Here is a 24,628-nt window from a genome sequence, read left to right on the forward strand (position 1 = left end):
TTCAGATCCTTCCATGTCTCTCTTTCTCTCACTTAAACTGACCCAACAGCCTGGAACCTCACCCAATGGGGTTTGTGACAATTTGCCATGGCCAACTCGCTACAGGATAACTCTCTTTACAGCCCTCGCTAAGCTGTTTACAGAGTCAGCCTGTTGCCCCCAACAATCTGGGTCCTCGTTTTACTGACCTTAGAAGGATGGAAAGACAAGTCGACCTTGAGCCGCTGAGAATCGAACTGCAGGCTGTGGGCAGAATTAGCCCGCAATTCTGCATTCTAACCACTCTGCCATGGAGGGAAGGGAGAGAGGGAGGGAGGGAGAGAGAAAGGAAGATAAGGAAGGAATAGCAATAGCACTTAGACTTATATACCGCTCCATAGTGCTTTTACGGCTCTCCCTAAGTGGTTTACAGAGTCAACCTATTGCCCCCAACCATCTGGGTTCTCATTTTCCCCACTTTGGAAGGATGGAAGGCTGAGTCAACCTTGAGCCTGGTGAGATTCGAACTGCCAAATTACAGTCAGCTGGCAGTCAGCAGAAATAGTGGATTCTAACCACTGTGCTGTGCTGTACAGCTGTGTCTACCTGGTAAAAAGAGCCATGGTAGCATAGTGGTTACAATGCAGAATTGCAGGCTGGCTCTGCCATTGCCAGCAGTTCGGTCCTGACCAGCTTAAAGTTGACTCAGCCTTCCATCCTTCTAAGGTCAGTATAATTGTTGTGGTTAGGTCTGGCCCAGCTCCTGCCCCAAGGATTGTGGATGTGGGGGAGACATCCACATGCTGCAGGCCTGTTTTGCCCCCGGTGGAATCTGCTGATGAAGCCTCCTCTGACCAAGAAGACATGAGTGACAGAGAGGAGGAGAGTGTGGCAGACAGCTCAGAAGGAGATCAATTATCTAGCTCCTCCTTGGATTCAGAACAAGAGTTAATGATACAGCCACGCATGTGGAGAGCGATGCACAGGCAACAACAACTGAGAGATGATTATCAAAGAAAATGAGGCCACCTGTGGTTGGGTGGGGCTGTGGTCATTAGTGAGGCTGCTATAAAGAGCAGCCTGTGGGTTTGGCCGTTGTGGAGGATTATCTGATCGTTGTGTTTCGTGACTGCTTTACTGACTTTGACCTTTTGTGTGCTGATTTTTCCCCGTTTTGAAACTAAACCAGGGCAAAGTGTGTTTCACTTTGTGAAAGAAGAAGGACTGTGAATTACCTCACAGCTGCAAGCTAAGTATCACAGAACTGATAAGGGACTTGTACCAATTACCAGTTTGTTTGGAGACGAGTGCTCTTTGCTATACCAAAAGAGGGCTTTGTTTTTAAGTGAATTTTCATTATAAAGAACATTGTTTTGAATTTTCAAACGTGTGTGTGTGTCTGAAATTGTATCTGTGCATTTTTGGGAGGATTCTACCAGAGAGCTCGACAGAACAATAATGAGGACCAAGATTGTTGGGGGCGATATACTGACTGTAAACTGCTTAGAGAGGGCTGTAAAAGAACTAAGAAGTGGTATATAAGTGCCATCGCTAAGTGCTATTGCTATTTTGAGCCACGCCCTGTGATTTAGAACCAATGGCAGGAAGCACCACCATTTCCAACTGCACCAGTTATTCTCAAGACAGTAGGCTAAAGGGGCTCATAATTTATTTTTATGTTAAAATGTACAGCTCGTTTTTGTTTTATTTAAGTGACTGACTAAAAAGTTAACATAAATACAAGAAGTTGCACCATGTGTATTATTATTTTTTTATACAAGGATGGAACCACTTGTGGCTCATACTGTCACTTTGTAGAAGTACAAAGGGTACCAAAGAAGGCAGGGGGAGGAAAGAAAACCATATAAACAGACACAAATACCATTTGCTTTTTGCTTTTTTTTTTTACATGCGTTCTTTAAACTTCATTTGATCTATTCACACGCTACTGTTCTATTTACTTTTCTTAAAAAATAACTCCTGTATTTTATAAAGATAGAAAAAATCTACAGATGGGATGAAAATGTAAAAGATTAGAGGCATTTCCATAAAATAGCAACTTTACACCAAATTCACAATTGAAACAAAATCCTGTAAATTGATCTGCATGTGAAAATGTTTCAAAAACTGGATTGCACACACATAATGCTTCTTTCAAATAATAAATGTTTGCAACTTAAAAATAATAAACCACCTGTGTAACAGTAAGCTTCCCCCCTACTTCTTAACTGAAAATTGTCTGTTATTTGAACAAAAAGGTATTTGCCATTCAAAGGTACAATCCAGGGGTAAAATGCTACCGGTTCGGGTTGGTTTGTCCAAACCGGTAGTAACAAATGCTTCCAGTTCACAGAACCAGTAGTAAAAAATGCTTTTAAAAAGTTAAAAAAAAAAAAAAGATTCTGACAATCGGGCGGCACAGCTGATGAACATTTTTAAAAAACCTTTTAAAGCATTTTTAACTACCTATTTGCCCGAACTGGTAATAAAAAACAGCTCCAAGGAAAAAAAATATTATCAGATTTGTGCAACCAAACAGAGGAATTTTTCAAAGAAAAGCGCTCAGGAACTGATCAAACCAAAATTGGAATCATTTTCAATTTTTTTTTAAAAAAAAAAAACCTAATTAGCAAAAATATATATGTATGTATGTATGAATGTGTATATACATACACATATATATGTGTATGTATGTACGTACGTATGTGTGTGTGTGTGTGTGTGTAGATTTTCACGGGTATATGTATGTAGATTGTTGTGAGTTCAGATTTTTTCCCCGTGTAATATTTTGAGGGTCTTTGCAACATTTCGGCAAATGTGATTTTGCCGAAACATTGCAAAAACACTCAAAATATTACACCTGAAAACCCCCAAAATCATAACAATATATATATATATATGTAGATAGATATATATAGATATGCACACACACAGTGGTACCTCTACCTACAAATGCCTCTACTTACGAACTTTTCTAGATAAGAACCATGTATTCAAGTTTTGCCTCTTCTCAAGAACCATTTTCCACTTACAAACCCGAGCCTCCGAAACTGTAACCGGAAAAGGCAGGGAGAAGCCTCCGTGGGGCCTCTCTAGGAATCTCCTGGGAGGAAACAGGGCTGGAAAAGGCGGGGGAATGCCTCTGTGGGGCCTCTCTAGGAATCTCCTGGGAGGAAACAGGGCCTCAAAAAGTGGGGAGAAGCCTCTGTGGGGCCTCTCTAGGAATCTCCTGGGAGGAAACAGGGCCGGAAAAGGCAGAGAGAAGCCTCCATGGGGCCTCTCTAGAAATCTCCTGGGAGGAAACAGGGCCGGAAAAGGCGGGGAGAAACCTCCGTGAGGCCTCTCTAGGAATCTCCTGGGAGGAAACAGGGCCGGAAAAGGTGGGGAGAAGCCTCCGTGGGGCCTCTCTAGGAATCTCCTGGGAGGAAACAGGGCTGGAAAAGGCGGAGGAATGCCTCTGTGGGGCCTCTCTAGGAATCTCCTGGGAGGAAACAGGGCCTCAAAAAGTGGGGAGAAGCCTCTGTGGGGCCTCTCTAGGAATCTCCTGGGAGGAAACAGGGCCGGAAAAGGCAGAGAGAAGCCTCCATGGGGCCTCTCTAGGAATCTCCTGGGAGGAAACAGGGCCGGAAAAGGCGGGGAGAAACCTCCATGGGACTTCTCTAGGAATCTCCTGGGAGGAAACAGGGCCTCCACCCTCCCTGTGGTTTGCCCAATCGCACACATTATTTGCTTTTACATTGATTCCTATGAGAAAAATTGCTTCTTCTTACAAACTTTTCTACCTAAGAACCTGGTCACAGAATGGATTAAGTTTGTAAGTAGAGGTACCACTGTATACACACACACACACCCCTCTTGAACAACCTAATCAAGGCAAAAGACCCACCAATTAAGGAAATGGCTTACTGTTAAGCACAACACCTGTACAGTACTACAAAACGCACTGTCACTAACATAGACAGCGGCATGCGGAAGTGTCCACTTCGAGGGACAAAAAATAATCCAATGGATGCAATGCGAAAAGGCATTTACATGGTGGAGACGAGGGAGGGAGGGAAGCTGACCGCCAGCACCACATCGGGGAGGCTCCAGGAGCGCTGGAGTCAAAGGGGAACAGGCACATCCAAAATGGCGGCAAACCGTCGGCGGAGTTTGCACATTCGCAAGTTTTCCCACACCACAGACGTTCGATTGTGGGGGTTTTTTGTAAGAAAAAAACCCTGCCAATTGCAAAGGAACCGAAATTGCAAATGAAACCAAAATAAAAAGACGTTATGTAAGGCTTTCTTGCTGCATACACGTTTATCATGGTGCCACAAACCAGGGTTTGTTTTGTTTTTGCATTTACACCAATTGCTGGTTTTGAATCACACGCTCCGAAACAGCAACGCATTAAGGGAGGCCGACCCATTGCGGGCTCGCTTGGCGGGGAGGAGGGGGGCCATCTCCCACCCCCTTGCCTTGGGACCTGGGCGCCTATCTCCGCATGTAGGAGCTGTTCAAAGACTGCTTGGGGTTTATGTAGCCGTGATGCGCAGGGGGGGAGTACATCATGTTGCTGTGCGAGGCAGCCTGCATGGGTTGCTGAGCGTAAGCCTGGGTGCCCATCATCCCCATCTGCATCTGCATGGGGTACTGAGTGGTTTGATTCATGTAGCCGGGGTTGGCGTGGTAGCCTCCGTTCATCATCGGCTGAGACATGCCGTAACCGTTCATAGCGTTCAACGGGTTCATGTTCATGTTCACCGAATTGACGTTGTAGGCCGGAGCTGGCATTAAGTTCACACTCATGTTCATGCCGCGCTGCATGGTTAAGGCGCGGGCCGGCCCTTGCATGGCCACGGACTGCGAGGTGCGCCCGTAAAGCTGCGGCTGGTGGGCGGCGGAAGCGGTGGCTGCCGCTGGGGGCAGAGAGGACGACTTAGTCCTAACGGAAACGTGACCTTTGCTGGCCATCTGAGTTTGAAGCCTTTGGGTGTGGGACAAGCCGACGTTCGATGTAGCCATGTTGCGTTGCAGGAGGGGAGGCGGCAGATTGATGGGGGGAGGAGTGAGGTTAGGGGGTGGAGTCATCGTCGCCTGGACTTGGGCCCCTCCCGGAACCGGGTGTGAAGGCTGAGAGAGCTGGACCAGGCCTGAGCTGCTGAGCGCATTGGTTAGAGAGGCACCGTTTGCATAGGAAGTCACGGCCGCTGAGTGGCTGTAAGGCAATGAATGGTCCATCAGGGTATTGGTCAGCTGCTGCAGTTTAGCCAGGCTGAAAGTGGCAGAGGGCTGCGGGTAATGCCCTGCAGCAAACTCCCCCTGGCCCACCCGTTCGTACAAGCCGACGTTGGCGCTGCCGGCCTCGGCCATTTCGCTCATCTGGAGAGGCGGGCTGAAGTTGGCGGCCAGGCTGCACTGAGAGAGCTGCTGGCTACCGCTGGGGGGCCTCTCGACCCCGCAGGCTTGGGGGGATTTGACGCTGCAAGGAGGGGGCGAGTTGATGCTGGCGCTCTGCATCATGCTGCAGCTGCTGTTCACGCCCGACATCTGCTGGGTCACGGCGCAGCTGCTCTGGGTCAGGTTGCCAGAGGTGAGAGCATTGTACGAGCAGCTGTTCTGCGGTGCGTTGTTCCCACAGATGTTGCTACCCAGGGTGGAGTCATAGCTGCTGGGGTTCTCGTAGTTCTCCGTGGTGCTCTCGATGCTGCCCAGATCGCTGAACCCGCTATCGACCACCTGCTGGGAATGGTCTGACACCGACGGGACGTCCATCATAGGGCTAGTTTCCATGTTCTGCAGGGACGAAACCGAGATGCCGCTCTGATCTGAGGTCATCTGGGGGTAAGTGTTTTCTAGGGTGGGCACGTTTGGGCTGCTCACCGAACGAACCGACTGGCTTGGGTGAGACTGGACGGACGAAATGGGGCTGCTGTGGTCCGACTGCTGACAGTCCTCTAAGGAAGCCGCCGGTGGGCTTTGGGCCCCGCTGGAGTAGTTCTGCAGGCTCTGGCACGCCTCTCGGGTCTCCGCACAATCCTGGAACACGTCTTCCTGTTCCGCCGATTCCTGGGTTAAAGACTTGACCGCCTGGATGGTCTCGGAGTCTATTTCCAGAGTTTCTGGATTTGCCTCCTTGAACCCGCAGTTGAGATCATGGCTACTGGCTTCGCTGGAATTATCTGCGCTTTCCTCTCTTGGGTCAGGCCCAGGTTCCAGAAGGGAAGGAAGCTCTTTAAGGTCACCGTTACACTTGGGCGAAAGGTCCACTTTGCAATCCATCAAGTCCATTTCCTTTGGCCTGCCACTCAGTTCCTCGGCGTCTGCAAAACCTTCTGGATTCTCAAGCTCTCCTTTGAAAGCTTCGTCTGAGATGATCTCCTCCGTTTCCTTTGAATCCAGCTGGCTTCCAACCTCATCCTCATGTTCTTCTTCATTACAAGACTGGTTCTTTTCCTCATGTTCTTCTCTAGGCTCGGCCTCATCTTTCTCCAGGACCTCCTCCTCTTGTGGGTCCTTATCTTGACTACTCATACATTCTGTTTCGGTGTTGCTTTCATCCACTTCATCTGCATTTTCCATCCGGGGAAGTTCTAGATACTCAGACATCAGATCTCTTCCTTCATCTTCCTTCGAGAAAACGGTTTCGGAGTCTTTCTCTTTCTCTGGCAGGAAAGAAGCTGGCGATGGGTTGTTTTCAGTCGCCTCCTCTGCCTCCTCTCCCTTCCCCTGACAGTCGGGCTCCATAGGGGTCTCGGGCGGCGTGTACAAATTAAGCTTAAACCCTGGTTTTCTCTCCTTATTTTGCCTCCGCCTGGATGAAGACTGCTTCGCGCTTTTAGGCCATCCTTGCTTATGCGTTACGGGTTCGAGATTGTCTCTAGTGCTTTCTTTGAGGACATCCGCAGCCTCTTCGGCCGTAACTGCAAGGAGTGGGGAAGGGGAGAAAGAAAAAGCCAAGTTAGTCAAATTCAAAATGATTATATGTATACAGTGATACCTTGTCTTACAAACACCTCGTCATACAAACTTTTCGAGATACAAACCCGGAGTTTAAGATTTTTTTGCCTCTTCTTACAAACTATTTCACCTTACAAACCCACTGCCGTCACTGAGATGGCCCGCCTCCGGACTTCCGTTGCCAGCGAAGCACCCGTTGTTGCGCTGCTGGGATTCCCCTGAGGCTCCCCTCCATGGGAAACCCCACCTCCGGATTTCCGTGTTTTTGTGATGCTGCAAGGGAATCCCAGCAGCGCAAAAACGGGCGCTTCGCTGGCAACAGAAGTCCGGAGGTGGGGTTTCCCAGCAAGTGGAGCCTCAGCAAAATTGCAGCATCGCAAAAACAAAGAGGTCCGGAGGTGGGGTTTCAAGGACTTCGGTGTTTTTGCGATACTGCGATTTCACTGATGCTTCCTTCGCTGGGAAACCCCACCTCAGGACTTCCGTTGCCAGCGAAGCACCCGTTTTTGCGATGCTGGGATTCCCCTGCAGCATCACAGAAACACAGAAGTCCGGAGGTGGGGTTTCCCATGGAGGGGAGCCTCAGGGGAATCCCAGCAGCGCAAAAACGGGCACGTTGGCTGGCAAAAGGGGTGAATTTTGGGCTTGCATGCATTAATCACTTTTCCATTGTTTCCTATGGGAAACATTGTTTCATTTTACAAACTTTTCATCTTAAGAACCTCGTCCCGGAACCAATTAAGTTTGTAAGACAAGGTATCACTGTATTCTTATTACAATCTATCCTCACAGCAAAGGTTTAATTAATTAATTAAACCAAACAACTGAAGCACAAATGCCTGGAGGGTTTGGTAAAGCAAATAAAGGGTGGAGGTCATTAGGGCAGATGTGGACTTTTGACCATCGCCACAACACCTTGACCTTTTTTGGACCCATTGATCCCATGAGGCAAAAAGGACATTGTTTTCAATTTTTTCAGGCAGAGAAATATAATGTCACTGCAATTGTCTTGCATATGAGTGGGGTGGGGTAGGGACATGTATTGGACTGGTTGGTTTAGGGTGGTCCCTGCTCCAAGATGTACATTTCAGGTGTTCTGATCCATGCACAGAATGAAACGGGATCCTTTTCATTCTGAACGCAGGGAGAGATTGAGGGAAAGGCTGAGGGGCAGGGTGGAATAATGCAGGAAAGTGTGGGAATCTCTCCTGAGAAGAAGAGGGGACAATCCACACTTATTATTGCCATTCTCTCTCTCTCTCTCTCTCTCTCTGGCTGTGCTGTAACCCACAGAAAGCCAGCAGATCTGGCAGCAGAGTCGGACAATGAAGAGGTTTGGGAGGTCCTGGAGGTTGGGGAGGTCCTGGAGCTTGGGAAAATTTGGGTTAGGGCTCTGCGTCAGAGCCAGAGAGGGAGCTAGACATCAGTGAAGCAGAGGAACAGCTGGAGACTGTTCCCAGTGTCGGCATGTACCAGAAGATAAGAACAACTAAGAAAGCTGACTCAACTTGGGAGTAAAGCCCCTCCTATGACCCATCTCCTCCCACTTATGACTATATGACTGTAACTTGTTGCTGGTATCCTTAGGATTTATATTAACATTGATAGTTTCCTCATTGCTTATTTGACTCCTATGACAATCATTAAGTGTTGTACCTCATGATTCTTGACAAATGTATCTTTTCTTTTATGTTCACTGAGAGCATCTGCACCAAAGACAAATTCCTTGTGTGGCCAATCACAGTTGGCCAATAGAGAATTCAATTCAATTCTATTATATTCTATTCTATTCCGTAGGGTGGGTGAGGCTGTTTTTCACCCTCCCCAGACTCCAGGCAAGCTTTGGGAGCCTGTGGAAGGTGAAAAATGAGCCCAATGGGCCTACTGGAAGTTCGGAAATGAACTTCCATTTTTTCGGCATCCATAGGAGGTTTTCGGAAGAACAAAAAACAGCCCAACAGGCCTACCAGAAGTCCAGAGGCTTCCACACATGAGCAAGGGGGCAGTGGTATTTGGGGTGGGGGTTGTGCATGCTTGCACAAGGGGAGGACATTGCATTATGGGTGTGGGTACGCACGCTCTTGTTATCGCGTGTGAACCCTTTTGGTACCCAAGCAAAAAAAAGGTTCACCATCAGTGTCCTACTCCATGTCAGCTACGTCAGTGTTTCCCAACCTTGGCAATTTGAAGATATTTGGACTTCAACTCCCAAGTGGAGAAAAAAAAAAAAAGGAATCCTTTTGAGGATGAAAATGTTTGGGAAACACACTCTTGGGGATAGCCTTAAAGTGGAGGAACTTCAAAACCTGTCACATAATCTCAGTAAATATCCTTTTCCAAAGGTTTATCTCACTTTTCTGTAGCATCTCCATGGTCACATGATGAAAATTTGCACACTTAGCAACGGACTCATATTTAGAATGGTTGCAGTGTCATGTGATCACTTCCTGTAACCTTCTGACAAGCAAAGTCAATGGGAAAGCCAGATTTGCTTAATAACTGTGTTTACAACTACAACGATGGCAAGGAAGGTGATAAAATGGGGCCAAACTCATTTAATAACCTTCTTGCTTAGCAATAGAGATGTTGGAGTCAATTGTGGTTGTCTGTTATGGACTACCTGTAATATGTACAGTTTCTCCATTGTTTCTTCCAAAAAAAAATTCTAAAAGGATTAAAATTTATAACCTTGCTTTGTAAAATATTTGTTTACCCTTTAAACATATGCTGCTTGTTCTATACCATTTATTTTTGTTTAATTTTACTATACTTAGAATTTTCAATAATGCAGTTCAGAAAATTTAACCCCTGAACAATATCCTCTGTTCATTGTCAGTAGAATTGATCCAGCAAAAATCAGGAAGGCGTTTTTCGTGTTCCTGTTGTTTCATTTCTTTTTTTAATGCTGTGCTCACTGACAGAGAGGGTGAACAAGCTCATCTTTATGCTATTATTCCACCTGCTATGGAACAACAAAAATAATCAAGCAGAGTGATCTGATTAAACATTAAACTTTAACAAAGAGATGGTGGTGGGAATACCCTCTCCAACATTCCTAAGACAAAAAAGCAGCAGCTAAAATGATTCAAAATTGACAGTTCATTTATATACACCAACACTCCGCAGTCTGCATTGGTTGCCGATCAATTTCCGGTCACAATTCAAAGTGTTGGTCTTGACCTATAAAGCCCTTCATGGCACCGGGCCAGGTTATCTCCGGGACCGCCTTCTGCCGCACAAATCCCAGCAACCGGTTAGGTCCCACATAGTTGGCCTTCTCCGGGTCCCGTCGACTAAACAATGTCATTTGGTGGGTCCCAGGGGAAGAGCCTTCTCAGTGGCGGCCCCGACCCTCTGGAACCAGCTCCCCCCTGAGATTAGAACTGCCCCCACCCTCCTTGCCTTCCGCAAGCTCCTTAAAACCCACCTCTGCCGTCAGGCATGGGGGAACTGAAATATCTTCCCCAGGCCTATACTGTTTATGTATGGTATGTTGTCTGCATGTTTTTTTTAAAACTATGGGTTTTTAGCTTTCTAATTATTGAATTTGTATTATATATTGTTTTCTGTTACTGTTGTGAGCCGCCCCGAGTCTGCGGAGAAGGGCGGCATACAAATTTAATAAATAAATAAATAAAATAAATAAATGATGTTAGAAACACGGCTATTTTTACTGCAAACCTTGACCTTTCAAACCAATGTATCAGCAACTCACTACTGGTCACTTACGGTACTCGCTCGCATCCAAGAAGCAACTGCCAAAAGTCCTGCTAAGTTTAACGTGATTTATACTCAGTTCCACATGTTGAAAACTGCTTTCCATCTATCTAAAACCTCTGAGACTCACCTCTGCGTGGGCTCTCTTTCTGGATACATTGATTGTCTTTCTCCTGCTCCTCTTCCTCTTGTTCTTCCTCTTCCCCAGGCTGGTGTTGCAACATGATTGGACCCTCAGTTTTCACTTTGTCGTGTTCTCCATCCTTCTCACAGGCTGGATCCAGCTGTGTCACAGGCTGCTCTTCTTCGGAGTTATGAAAAGGCTCATTTAAAACTTCGGTAGTTTCAGAAATGGTCTCCGTCGTAACACTGCTGTTCACCTTTCGGCGTTTACGACCCCTTTTCTTTTTCAATATGAAAGGTCTCTAAAAATAATGCGAAATATGTTAAAGTTGGGTGGAAGAATTAACATTCTTAAGCTTCTTAAAACCCACCTCTGTCGTCAGGCATGGGGGAACTGAGATATTCTTTCCCCCTAGGCTTCTACAATTTATGTATGGTATGTCTGTATGTATGATTGGTTTTAAAATAAGGGTTTTTAGCTGTTTTAGTATTGGATTGTCGCATGTTGTTTTTACCACTGTTGTTAGCCGCCCCGAGTCTACGGAGAGCGGCGGCATACAAATCCAATAAATAATAATAATAATAATAATAATAATAATAATAACAACAACAACAACAATAATAACAACAACAACAACAACAACAACATTCCTCTTTGGAAAAATCCGAACTAAGCCAACCTTAGCTACAGCTTAAATGGGGTCTTAGCTAATAGTATATTTCTATAGCATTAAAAAATTGGGCAGCTGTTTTTATTCAGACGTCAAAACTGAAGGTAGTAGCATTGTATTCTATAATTTCCTGAAATTGATTTATTGTGAAACAATTTGATGCTGTTGTTATAATTTTTATTGTACTGTGATTGCAGAGAAAAAAATTAAAAAAATTCTTTGGCAACTACTGCTGTCAACTTAACATCATCAAAGCTTCAACTAGACCTGTATACTGCACGAGTCAAAAGGAGGGCGGGTAAAATATTTACTGACCCCTCACATCCTGGACACAAATTGTTTCAACTCCTACCCTCAAAACGTCGCTACAGAGCACTGCACACCAAGACAACTAGACACAAGAACAGTTTTTTTCCCGAACGCCATCACTCTACTAAACAAACAATTCCCTCAACACTGTCAGACTTTCTACTAAATCTGCACTTCTATTCTACTAGTTTTTTCTCATCATTCCTTTCACCCATTTCCTCCCGTGTTGACTGTATGACTGTAACTTGTTGCTTATATCCTAAGATTTTTATTAATATTGCTTCTTCATTGCTTATTTGACCCCTATGACAATCATTGAGTGTTGTACCACATGATTCTTGACAAATGTATATTTTCTTTTATGTACGTTGAGAGCATCTGCACCAAGACAAATTCCTTGTGTGTCCAATCACACTTGGCCAATAAAAATTCTATTCTATTCTATTCAAAAGCAAAATACAGGACTACCTCTCGGCAGCATTTTCTTTTCCTGACTTATTTAATTTAATGAAGAATGAAATGAGTCTAAATTGTGTAAATAAAACAAATCTGTAAAGGCACTTCTAAAAAAAATATCTTAGAACAAAGGCTCAAATTTGGAGTTTCGATGAGAATTTTCACACTAAAGCTAGACAAAATCCTGAAAAAGTCTGGGAAGTAACAGCACAAAAATGTTTCAAATTTAATAAAGTGTTACCAATTCATCATCCTTTTGAGAGTTTGAAATAATTGTTTCAAACTAGAGAGAACCGTTTTGCCATCTCAATCATAGTGGAAACATTTCCAACTCAAAATAACTTACAACTACCATTAAGTCAAACAAATGTTTTCAACTGAGATTGAGACATTCCAAATTGGAGACAATTGGAATTCAAAGTTGTATACCCTGTTTTCCCCAAAATAAGACAGCGTCTTATATTAATTTTTGCTCCCAAAGATGTGCTACATCTTAATTTCAGGGGATGTCTTATTTTTTTTCAATGAAGAAGAATTCACATTTATTGTCAAACAAAAAAAAAAAGAACATTTATTATATACTGTACAGTAGTTGTCATCACAAAGCACCATAACCAGACAAACTATGAATCCTATCAAAAATTTCTTACTACTACCGTAACATTATGTACTACCACCGTGTTGGATGTGTTTTAAATCTGATTGATGCAGCGTTTTGGGATGCAATTTATGGACAGCAGTGTTATACAGTAGTACCTCTAGATACGAGTTTAATTCGTTCCAGAACGGAGCTCGTATGTCAAGCAACTCGTATCTGGAACAAATGGCTTTAGACTTTGTTTTTCCCCTCCGAGATAACCAGGAGCAAGGATTCTTGCGCCACCTAGTGGACGCTCGGCTCGTATCCCGAATTTGAGCTCGGGTGTCGAAAAGAAATTTCGCTCTCATCGTGGCTCGTAACTTGGAATACTCGCATGTGGAGCAGCTCGTACTTAGAGGTACTACTGTATATTGTTGTGGTTGGCTCTGGCCCAGCTCCTGCCCCAGGGAATGTGGAGGTGGATGCAGGGGAAACATCAACATGTCATAGGCCTGTTTTTAGAGTCAGGTAGTTCATTTTCCTCGGACGAAGAAGAAGGGGGGAGTGACTTGAAAGAAGGGGGCTTGGCACACAGCCCAGGAAGTCAATCTCCATTATCTTCGGTCGATTCGGATGCGGAAGTCTTAGACCCACGCAGGCGCAGAGTTATGCGTAGAAGAGACCAATTGAGGGCATATTACAGGAGATAAGAGAGGCCACCTGTGTTTGGGTAGGGCTCCAGTAATTAGAGCTGCTGATATCTATAGCAGCGTGTGGGTTTGGCCATTGTGGAAGATTATCTGATCATTGTTCTTCAGGACTGTGCCTTGCTATTTGTTGATTTTTCACGACTTTGAAACCAAAGCAGAGCAAGGTGTGTGTGTGTTTCACTTCGTGGAAGAAGGAGGGCTGCGATGTTTCTTCACAGCTGCTAGCTAAATACTTAAGGACTGATTAAGGGGATTGTACAGACTACCAGGTTGTTTTGGGACGAGTGCTCTTTGCAATACAAAAAGGGTGCTTAGTTCCTTTTGAATTTTTGTGATAAAGAACATTGTTTTTGAACTTTCAAGTGTGTGTGTGTGTGTGTGTCTGAAATTTGTACCCTTGAATTTTCGGGAGGCTCATACCAGAGAGCCCGGCAGAACATATATGTTCTGTTCGGGAATGCTGAGAAACGAAACATCTACGTCTTACTTTCGGGGGATGCCTTATATTAGGCAATTCTACGAAACCTCTCCTATGACTTATTTTCAGGGAAACAGGCTATAATTTAAAAATGTGTAACATCTACTAAAACTTTAATGACCACCGAATTATAAGAGACCAGTAGTGAAACATTTGCTCAAGTTCCCATTAATATAATATTAACATAAAATTAATATCCATTATCTATTTAACTAATATATGTAGTCACCTGTTCTGTTGGGCTCTCTGGTACACTCCTCCCAAAAATTCACAGGTACAAATTTTAGACACACACACGTTTGAAAATTCAAAACAATGTTCTTTATAATGAAAATTCACTTAAACCAAGCCCTCTTTTGGTATAGCAAAGAGCACTGGTCTCCAAACAAACTGGTAATTTGTACAAGTCCCTTATCAGTTCTGAGATACTTAGCTTGCAGCTGTGAGGCAATTCACAGTCCTTCTTCTTTCACAAAGTGAAACACACTTTGCTCTGGTTTAGTTTCAAAGTGGGGGAAAATCAGCACACAAAAAGTCGAAACACGACGATCAGATAATCCTCCACAATGGCCAAACCCACAGGCTGCTATTTATAGCAGCCTCACTAATGACCACAGCCCCACCCAACCACCGGTGGCCTCATTTTCTTTGATAATAATCTCCCAGTTGTTGCTGCCTATGCATCGCTCTCCGCACACGTGGCTGTATCATTAACTCTTGTTCTGAATCCAAGGAGGAGCTAGATAATTGATCTTCTTCTGAGCTGTCTGCCCCACTCTCCTCCTCCCTGTCACTCATGTCTTCTTGGTCAGAGGAGCCTTCATCAGCAGATTCCACCGGGGGCAAAACAGGCCTGCAGCATGTGGATGTCTCCCCCACATCCACAGTCCTTGGGGCAGGAGCTGGGCCAGAGCTAACCACAACAGTCACCCATCATTAAGTGACTCAGGGTGGAGTCAAAATATGCCTGTTTGTAAGATAAAGATGGAAACCTAAGTGTTCTAGCTCCTGAGTGATGTTGGCCCAGCCTTAAAAATCAAGAGATTCTGAATCAGGTTTGGAACTGACCTTTCTCTTCATTGCAAGCCACTGGGGTTTTGCCAGCCTTGGAGAAGAATTCTGACGATGTCCATCCATCTCCTCCTCCTCCCCGTCTTCCTTTTCCTCCTCCTCCTCCTCCTCTTCCTCCTCCACCTCCTCCTCTCCTCCACTGCTTTCGTTTGGTAGGTCTGCAGGCTTCTCTTTCTCCATTACTATGGTTACATTTCCTTGAGGTCGCAAATATTTGCTTTTAGACTGGGTCTTTTCGGGGAATTGTCTACTACCTCTGGTGGAGAACAGCTCTTGCTCCTCTTTCTCCCAACAACTTGCTTGCTCCATCAACCGCTCCGCCTGAGCAGCAAAAGGGTTAAAACAACAGGGCACAGAAACAACACCAAGCTGTCACTCATTCATGCATTGGTCTGGATTAGCTTTCATTTATTTATTTTATTTTTATTTATTCATTTGTCCAATACACAAATACAATACACAAATACATCCTATTTAATATGTTTGTGAGTGACATAGGGGAAGGTTTGGTAGGGAAGGTTTGCCTATTTGCCGATGACTCTAAAGTGTGCAATAGGGTTGATATTCCTGGAGGCGTGTGTAATGTGGTAAATGATTTAGCTTTACTAGATAAATGGTCAAAGCAATGGAAACTGCAGCTTAATGTTTCCAAATGTAAACTAATGCACTTGAGGAAAAGGAATCCTCAATCTGAGTATTGCATTGGCAGTTCTGTGTTAGCAAATACTTCAGAAGAAAAGGATTTAGGGGTAGTGATTTCTGACAGTCTCAAAATGGGGGAACAGTGCAGTCAGGCGGTAGGGAAAGCAAGTAGGATGCTTGGCTGCATAGCTAGAGGTATAACAAGCAGGAAGAGGGAGATTATGATCCCGCTATATAGAATGCTGGTGAGACCACATTTGGAATACTGTGTTCAGTTCTGGAGACCTCACCTACAAAAAGATATTGACAAAATTGAACGGGTCCAAAGACGGGCTACAAGAAGGTCTTAAGCATAAAACGTATCAGGAAAGACTTAATGAACTCCATCTGTATAGTCTGGAGGATAGAAGGAAAAGGGCGGACATGATCGAAACATTTAAATATATTAAAGGGTTAAATAAGGTCCAGGAGGGAAGTGTTTTTAATAGGAAAGTGAACACAAGAACAAGGGGACACAATCTGAAGTTAGTTGGGGGGAAAATCAAAAGCAACATGAGAAAATATTATTTGACTGAAAGAGTAGTAGATGCTTGGAATAAACTTCCAGCAGACATGGTAGATAAATCCACAGTAACTGAATTTAAACATCCCTGGGATAAACATATATCCATCCTAAGATAAAATTATGCCTCTACCTCCCATCAATTTGCCTCCCAGCAAACAGCAAAGATGATATACAGTGTTCCCTCGATTTTAGCGGGTTCGAACATCGCAAATAGCCTATACCACGGTTTTTCAAAAAATATTAATTAAAAAAGACTTTGCGGGGTTTTTTCCTATACCACGGTTTTTCCCACCCAATGACGTCATATGTCATCACCCAACTAATAATTTTTGCAAATAAATAACAAAAAAAATAATTATTGTTAATAAATAATTATGTTTATAAATATCAGGATCACTAAGTGTCTTATTCAATGGTGAGTACCAGTAATAATGGTGAGTAAATAGTTGCTAAGGGAATGGGAAATGGTAATTTAGGGGTTTAAAGTGTTAAGGGAGGGCTTGTGATACTGTCCATAGCCCAAAATGGTGTATTTACTTCCGCATCTCTACTTCGCGGAAATTCGACTTTCTCGGGCGGTCTCGGAACGCAACCCCCGCGGAAGTTTGTTGTGAGCCGCCCCGAGTCTACAGAGAGGGGCGGCATACAAATTTAATAAATAAATAAGTGAGTGAGTGAGTGAGTGAATGAATAAATAAATAAACAAACAAACAAACAAATTTCTGTGCACGTGTGCCTGACTCAAAGAAATAGAAAAGAATTGGAGAAATGTACATTATGACAGTATATTAATGCCAGAACGTTTTCTTAAATGTAGTCACACTAACTCCTTCCAATTATTTAAATAGATCTACTTCAAACGTAACTAAGTCAGGTCTAACTCAGCTGACTTATCTTAATACTACAACAAGACACTTGCATTTCAGACTACAGTATTCCCTCGATTTTCGCGGGTTCGAACTTCGCGGAAAGTCTATACCACGGTTTTTCAAAAATATTAATTAAAAAAATACTTCGCTGTTTTCCCCCCTATACCACGGTTTTTCCCGCCCGATGACGTCATATGTCATCGCTAAACTTTCGTCTGCCTTTAATAAATACTTTTTAAAATAAACTTTAATAAATAAACATGGTGAGTAATAATCTAAATGGTTGCTAAGGGAATGGAAAATGGTAATTTAGGGGTTTAAAGTGTTAAGGGAAGGCTTGGGATACTGTCCATAGCCAAAAATAGTGTATTTACTTCTGCATCTCTACTTCACGGAAATTCGACTTTCGCGGGTGGTCTCGGAACGCATCCCCCGCAAAAGTCGAGGGAACACTGTATACTTGTACAGATGCTTTTAAAATTGGTGTGGCTATCTGGAATTATAGTTGTTCTCTGCTATTTAAAAGAAGATGCAATAGCACTGGGCCTCTTCAGATAAAACATTTATTTTAAAAGGCATCTTCATTTTGTTAAGTTGTCTTTTAAAAAGCAGTCTTTTAAAAATGTCTAATAATTTGAACATTCTATAGGCGTTGGTAATTATTGACTTACCTCCTTGTAGCAAACAACAAAAAGCAAGTTTTGGCTGAACAATTTTTAAATTATTTTAAATAATGAAATTAACTTGAATTGTTGAATTGTCCTACAGTGAGTTGTCCGGTGACGATGTGGTGACTTGGACCGTGTTCTGCAGAGTTTGCTGTGATAGGTTGACCATGGCGAATTGGCCGCAGCAAATTATCCCATTCTGCTGGGACAGCAGTCAGGGCAGCCTACTCTCGCTTGTTTATTGATTTGTTTGTTCTGTCCATCATCTTCACTAATTTATTTTTACTTATGTTCAGGAGGTGGTTGTCACCAGATGCGTTCGCCCTTACCTCTTTTTCAGCTTCTCTCTCTTCCTCGGAAACGGCTGCGTTCGGAACCAGGAGAGGACTCCACCGCAAACTTTCTGGGTCCACTTCATTGAGACGTGGCTGGCTTTTCAGTTTCTCCACGTAACGGGAGATCGATTTCTCTCTTCTAATTACCGTAAATCTATAATGGAAACAAACCTGAAGTTAGGAGAGAGCAATACAAATAAGCAGGTGGGAATGTATCTATTTGCTGTAGGGATGGTGGGTCTGGAATTAGAGGTAATTTTTCTTTAATACATTTACAATAGAGGTGGGTCGCTCCCGGTTTGGACCAGTTCCATAGAACCCATAGCAGGAATTCACCCCCCTTGCCGAACCAGGAGCTATTGTTGGCTGGCTCCCCCTCACCCGAATCGGATCTAATGGTGGCACCATTAGAAACATAGAAACATAGAAGTCTGACGGCAGAAAAAGACCTCATGGTCCATCTAGTCTGCCCTTATACTATTTTCTGTATTTTATCTTAGGATGGATATATGTTTATCCCAGGCATGTTTAAATTCAGTTACTGTGGATTTACCAACCACGTCTGCTGGAAGTTTGTTCCAAGGATCTACTACTCTTTCAGTGAAATAATATTTTCTCATGTTGCTTTTGATCTTTCCCCCAACTAACTTCAGATTGTGTCCCCTTGTTCTTGTTTCCTATTAAAAACACTTCCCTCCTGGACCTTATTTAACCCTTTAATATATTTAAATGTTTCGATCATGTCCCCCCTTTTCCTTCTGTCCTCCAGACTGTACAGATTGAGTTCATGAAGTCTTTCCTGATACGTTTTATGCTTAAGACCCTCCACCATTCTTGTAGCCCGTCTTTGGACCCGTTCAATTTTGTCAATATCTTTTTGTAGGTCAGGTCTCCAGAACTGAACACAGTACTCCAAATGTGGTCTCACCAGCATTCTATATAGCGGGATCATAATCTCCCTCTTCCTGATTGTTATACCTCTAGCTATGCAGCCAAGCATCCTACTTGCTTTTCCTACTGCCCGACCACACTATACAGATTGAGTTCATTAAGTCTTTCCTGATACGTTTTATGCTTAAGACCATTAGCATCACCATCTTGTTTTTGGCTTCAGCGTATGCACAAAAGCCAAGTTTTTGGCGCTTCGCATATGCGCGCAGCCACGCAACGCAGGAGGAAGCAAACCAGCGGTGATGTAAGTTAGAACCCACCCGATTTACAGGCCTCATTTATGGAGAGACCACTCCTGCCAAAACATTTCTCCTATTCTTGTGACTGGACCACCATCCATGGGTAAACAGCTGTCCCACACAGGACATAAGCTTCTGGGGCAAAGAATTAAGACTTTTATCTTTTTTTGTTCTTATCCAGTGGTAGCCCATGTGCTTGCAATCTAGACAGAAGCTAGTTCCTTATTCTTACTCTCATTTTTTAAAGAGCAAAGAAGGGATAGGGGATTAGGAGATTAACTATAGTAAATTAACGTATGAATTACAGGAAAAAACAAAATAAGAACTATTACAGAGTGTGGGAGAAACTGTATAACTGGATAGGGGGGGGGGAAACAAGAAAAGGAATTAGTATTAAGGAAATATAATGTAAAAAAACCCAGAATTTTAAAATATTAATTATTATGCATATAGATAAGTATAAATGTTTAATGTTGTTTGTATGTTTGTTGATATAAAATAAAATAATAATAATAATTTTAAAAAGGAGATTAACTATCAGTGTTCCCTCTAATTTTTTTTGGGGGGGGGGCGGAAAAGTATAGTGTCTGAGCGGCAGTCCCTTTAGGACTGGGCGGCACAGAAATATTAAATAAATAAATAAAAAACCCACCCTGTTTTGCCTCAGAGAATTTCAAAATAAAATACTGTACTGTGTGTCTATAACAGTGAGCTCATAATAGGGCAACTCTATCAATATCAAAATGCCACTTAAATAGTTGAGCTAGTTTCAAACTTGATTTTCTTTCTCTCTTCCTTACTCCCATTCTTTTTCTTTCTCTTTTCCTTCCTCTCTTTTTTCTATCTGTTTCTCTCTCTTCCTCTCTCTCTCCTTCCCTCTCACTCTTTCCCTCTCGGCTTCTGGGCAGGTTTGAAAAACTCTGAGTTGATGATGATTTTTAAGTGAGCGATTGCTCACTGCTCAGCTTAGAGGGAACTATGTTAACTATAGCAGTGATGGAGGGAGAAGCTGTTAGAACCTGTGAGAACTGTTTCTGGTTAATGCAGCTACTGCCACCGAGGAAGCATAGTTGAAGAAAAGAGATTCGCCCTCAAGTGGATTGCTAGGAGGTTATGGTGGAGAGCATGTAACCCTGTAATATAATCACGAGTGGGCACCAGATTGCAACCATGTGACAACAGGTTGCTGCAATAGCTAAACCTCCAAAAACTCTTTGCAAGTACACTGAAAGCTTATGCACCGAAGATATATTCTTTGTGTGTCCAATCATACTTGGCCAACCAAGAATTCTATTCCATTCCATTCCACCCTACATTCTATCCTATCCTATCCTTATCTTATCCTATCCCATCCCATCCTATTCTACTCTTATTCTACTTTCTATTCTTATTTTTTTGTTACAGTTTTTTTTCCGAACGCCATCACTCTACTAAACAAATAATTCCCTCAACTCTGTCAGACTTTCTACTAAATCTGCACTTCTATTCTACTAGTTTTTCTCATCATTCCTTTCACCCATTTCCTCCCATGTTGACTGTATGACTGTAACTTGTTGCTTATATCCTAAGATTTTTATTAATATTGCTTCTTCATTGCTTATTTGACCCCTATGACAATCATTAAGTGTTGTACCATATGATTCTTGACAAATGTATATTTTATTTTATGTACGCTGAGAGCATGTGCACCAAGACAAATTCCTTGTGTGTCCAATCACACTTGGCCAATAAAAATTATATTCTATTCTATTCTATTATTTCACTCCTTGTTCTGTTGTGTTCTATTCTATTCCGTTCTGTCCTGTTCTATTCTACTCTACTTTTAATCCACTCTCTATCCTTATTCCACTTCTTGTTCTGTTCCATTCCATTCCACTCCAACTCAACTCTATTCTGCTCTTATTCCATATTCTATTCTGTTCATTATTCTGTTCTATTCACTATTCTATTCTTTTGCACTGCTGCAATTTTGAATGGTAGCTGAACAAGTGGTCATTAAGCGAGGACCACCTGTGGATGAACTTAAAAAACCTAGGCATCTGCCCTGAACAAAAGCAAGCAAGGGTTTAGAAAGCAAGTGCAGCTCAGCAGCTGTTACTGACTTTTCTTCTCGCCTGTCAATCATGCTGTGATGCTGGAGGATGGTGGCAATGTCGTGGGGACACATGCCGGTGGCTCGGCTCATGGCCTTGATGCTGATCTGTTTCTCCGAGTGGCGATGAAGATATTCCCAGATGACGCTCTTCCAGTAAGCCAAGTATGAGACACGGCCGAGATCGGACAGTGGCTTTTCGGGTGATCCAGCCTGTCCCTCTTTTCGAGAAAGTAGGTAACCTAGCAGGAAAGAAGAAGGGGAGGAGTCACAATGTGCCGCTCGCAGAAAACTAAGGGAGTTTAGGATACATTATATATATATATTCCATATTTACAGCAACACAAAGCTTAAAACTTCAGCCTGATGATGGTGAACGTTGCATAGACACTCAAAATATTACACGGGGTAAAACCTGAACTCAGAACAATCTACATACATATACCCGTGAAAATCTACAAAAACAAATATATATATATATGTGTGTGTGTGTGTGTGTTTTCGTAGATTTTCACGGGTACAGGTATGACGGTCTTGGTATATTCGGGTTTCTTCCCATGTAGGATTTGGAAATTTCTGGCGACGTTTCAATGAGGTCCCACTGTGATCTGACATAAAAAAACATATAGCCCCTCCCTGGTACAGAGCTGGAAGGGATCAGGTCTGATAGCTCAACTGCTAATTCTATGCCTTACAAGGCAGAGGCTACCAGATCGAATCCCAGTTAGGAAGGGTGTGGCTAGCTGATGAGGCCAGAACAAGGCCGAAATGGGACCATCCTAGTCTCCCTTAATTTTAAAATTCCAGCTAAAAAACATTTGATACATATATTAGAGTTGGAAGGGACCTTGCAGATCATCTAGTCCAGTGGTTCCCAACCTTGGCAACTTTAAGACTTGTGGACTCCAACTCCCAGAATTCTCCAGCCAGCATAACATAGCTATAGAGAGCATAACATAGCTATAGAGAGCATAACATAGCTTGCTGGAGAATTCTGGGAGCTGAAGTCCACAAGTCTTAAAGTTGCCAAGGTTGGGAACCACTGATTCTAGTCCAACCCCTCACTGGTTCAGGAAACCCTACATCACACTACTCCAATAGCAGTCCAGTCTTTTCTTGAAAGTCTGTAGTGTTGGAGCGTTCACCACCTCTGCGGGCAAGCCATTCCACTGGTTGATCGCTCTCACCGTCAGAAAGTTCCTCCTTATTTCCAGGTTGAATCTCTTGTTGGTCAGCTTCCATCCATTGCTCCTTGTCTGGCTCTCTGGTGCTTTGGAAAACAAAGTGAGCCCCTCCTCTCTGTGGCAGCCTCTCAAGTATTTGTAGACTGCTATCGTGTCCCCACTGGACCTCCTCTTTGCTAGACTCTCTCTCTCTCTCTCTCTCTCTCTCTCTCTCTCTCTCTAATCTATCTATCTATCTATCTATCTATCTAATCTATCTATCTATCTATCTATCTATCTATCTATCTATTAATCTAATCTTATCTATCTATCTATCTATCTAATCTATCTATCTATCTATCTATCTATCTAATCTATCTATCTATCTATTAATCTAATCTAATCTATCTATCTATCTATCTATCTATCTAATTAATCTATCTACTTATCTATCTACCTACCTACCTACCTATTAATCTAATCTTATCTATCTATCTATCTATCTATCTATCTATCTATCTATCTATCTAATCTATCTATCTATCTATTAATCTAATCTAATCTATCTATCTATCTATCTATCTATCTATCTATCTAATTAATCTATCTACTTATCTATCTACCTACCTACCTACCTATTAATCTAATCTTATCTATCTATCTATCTATCTATCTATCTATCTATCTATCTACCTACCTATCTATCTATCTATCTATCTATCTATCTATCTAATCAATCTATCTACTTATCTACCTACCTACCTACCTACCTACCTACCTACCTATCTATCTATCTATCTATCCAATTTTTTATGTTGCTCTTCTCCTTAGACTCAGGGCAGCTTACAACATGTTAGCAATAGCACTTTTTAAAAACAGAGCCAGCCTATTGGCCCCACAGTCCGGGGCCTCATTTTACCCACCTCGGAAGGATGAAAAGCTGAGTCAACCTTGAGCTGGTGATGAGATTTGAACCGCTGACTTGAAGGTCTACCAGTCAGCTTTAGTGGCCTGCAGTACTACATTCTACTCACTGCACCACTTCGGCTCACTCCATGCCCAGTTCCTGCAACCTTTTCTTTCTTTCTTTCTTTCTTTCTTTCTTCATTCATTCATTCATTCATTCATTCATTCATTCATTCATTTAGTCCAATACATAATGAGGGTTTTAGTGGGTATATATATATATACACACACATAGTATAATACATGATGAAGGTTATAGAGGAGATACTCATAGTAAAATATATCTAAGAAAGAATAGAAAAGAAGATATAGTAATAGAACATATCAATGAAAGAATAGAAAAAGAGATATAGGAATAGAAGAAAGGTATAGGAGGTATAGGAGAGCAATAGGACAGGGGACGGAAGGCACTCTAGTGCACTTGTACTCGCCCCTTACTGACCTCTTAGGAATCTGGATAGGTCAACCATAGATAATCTAAGGGTAAAGTGTTGGGGGTTTGGGGATGACACTATGGAGTCCGGTAATGAGTTCCATGCTTCGACAACTCGGTTACTGAAGTCATATTTTTTATAGTCAAGTTTGGAGCGGTTAATATTAAGTTTAAATCTGTTGTGTGCTCTTGTGTTGTTGTGGTTGTTTTAGTTTCTAGTCCCTTTATCATTTTGGTTGCTCTCTTCTACACTTTTCCTACAGTATCAATGTCTCTTTAGTGTGGTGACCAAAACTGAATGCAATACTCTAGGTGTGGTCTTACTAGGTAGGGCATTATAGAGTGGTATTAGCACCTCCCTTGTCTTGGAGTGTATTCCTCTGTTTATGCAGCTCCAGATAGTGTTGAGGACCTTCAGTACCAAACATATTGCTCTCTTTTCAGTATATCTTGCTCGGATGATAAACTGATGGGGGAAGCAAATTAGCTAGAGGTAGATTTCAAACCAGGCTCGGGGCTGACAATGAAATCGGATTTGAGTTGGAAGATATACAGTACTACTTTAAACCCCTATCTTACTGAATATTAGATTTTTATTTTTTTATTTACTCTAAAATTGCTGTCATTCAGGAAAATATTTAACCCATCAGGCAATCTGTGAACTGTTTG

The 24,628-nt window shown here is 42.7% G+C and overlaps 1 protein-coding gene across 7 annotated transcripts in view; it reads right to left on the reverse strand.

The window, feature by feature from the left end:
• Positions 1 to 1,726: 1,726 nt before the first annotated feature.
• The window catches only part of KAT6B (lysine acetyltransferase 6B), a 116,981-nt gene continuing 94,079 nt past the window's right edge, over positions 1,727 to 24,628 (reverse strand). For all 7 annotated transcript variants that reach the window (XM_070752030.1, XM_070752029.1, XM_070752031.1 and 4 more), the window contains exons 14-18: positions 21,408 to 21,639; positions 18,110 to 18,269; positions 15,034 to 15,357; positions 10,769 to 11,063; positions 1,727 to 6,884 (exon numbers count right to left, since the gene is read on the reverse strand). In XM_070752030.1, coding sequence (XP_070608131.1) covers positions 4,456 to 6,884; positions 10,769 to 11,063; positions 15,034 to 15,357; positions 18,110 to 18,269; positions 21,408 to 21,639 — 3,440 coding nt within the window. In that variant the 3' untranslated portion in view covers positions 1,727 to 4,455. The remainder of the gene's footprint in view (positions 6,885 to 10,768; positions 11,064 to 15,033; positions 15,358 to 18,109; positions 18,270 to 21,407; positions 21,640 to 24,628) is intronic.

Source organism: Erythrolamprus reginae, chromosome 5 (genome assembly GCF_031021105.1).
Source record: "Erythrolamprus reginae isolate rEryReg1 chromosome 5, rEryReg1.hap1, whole genome shotgun sequence".
In the NCBI taxonomy this organism is placed as follows: domain Eukaryota; kingdom Metazoa; phylum Chordata; class Lepidosauria; order Squamata; family Dipsadidae; genus Erythrolamprus; species Erythrolamprus reginae.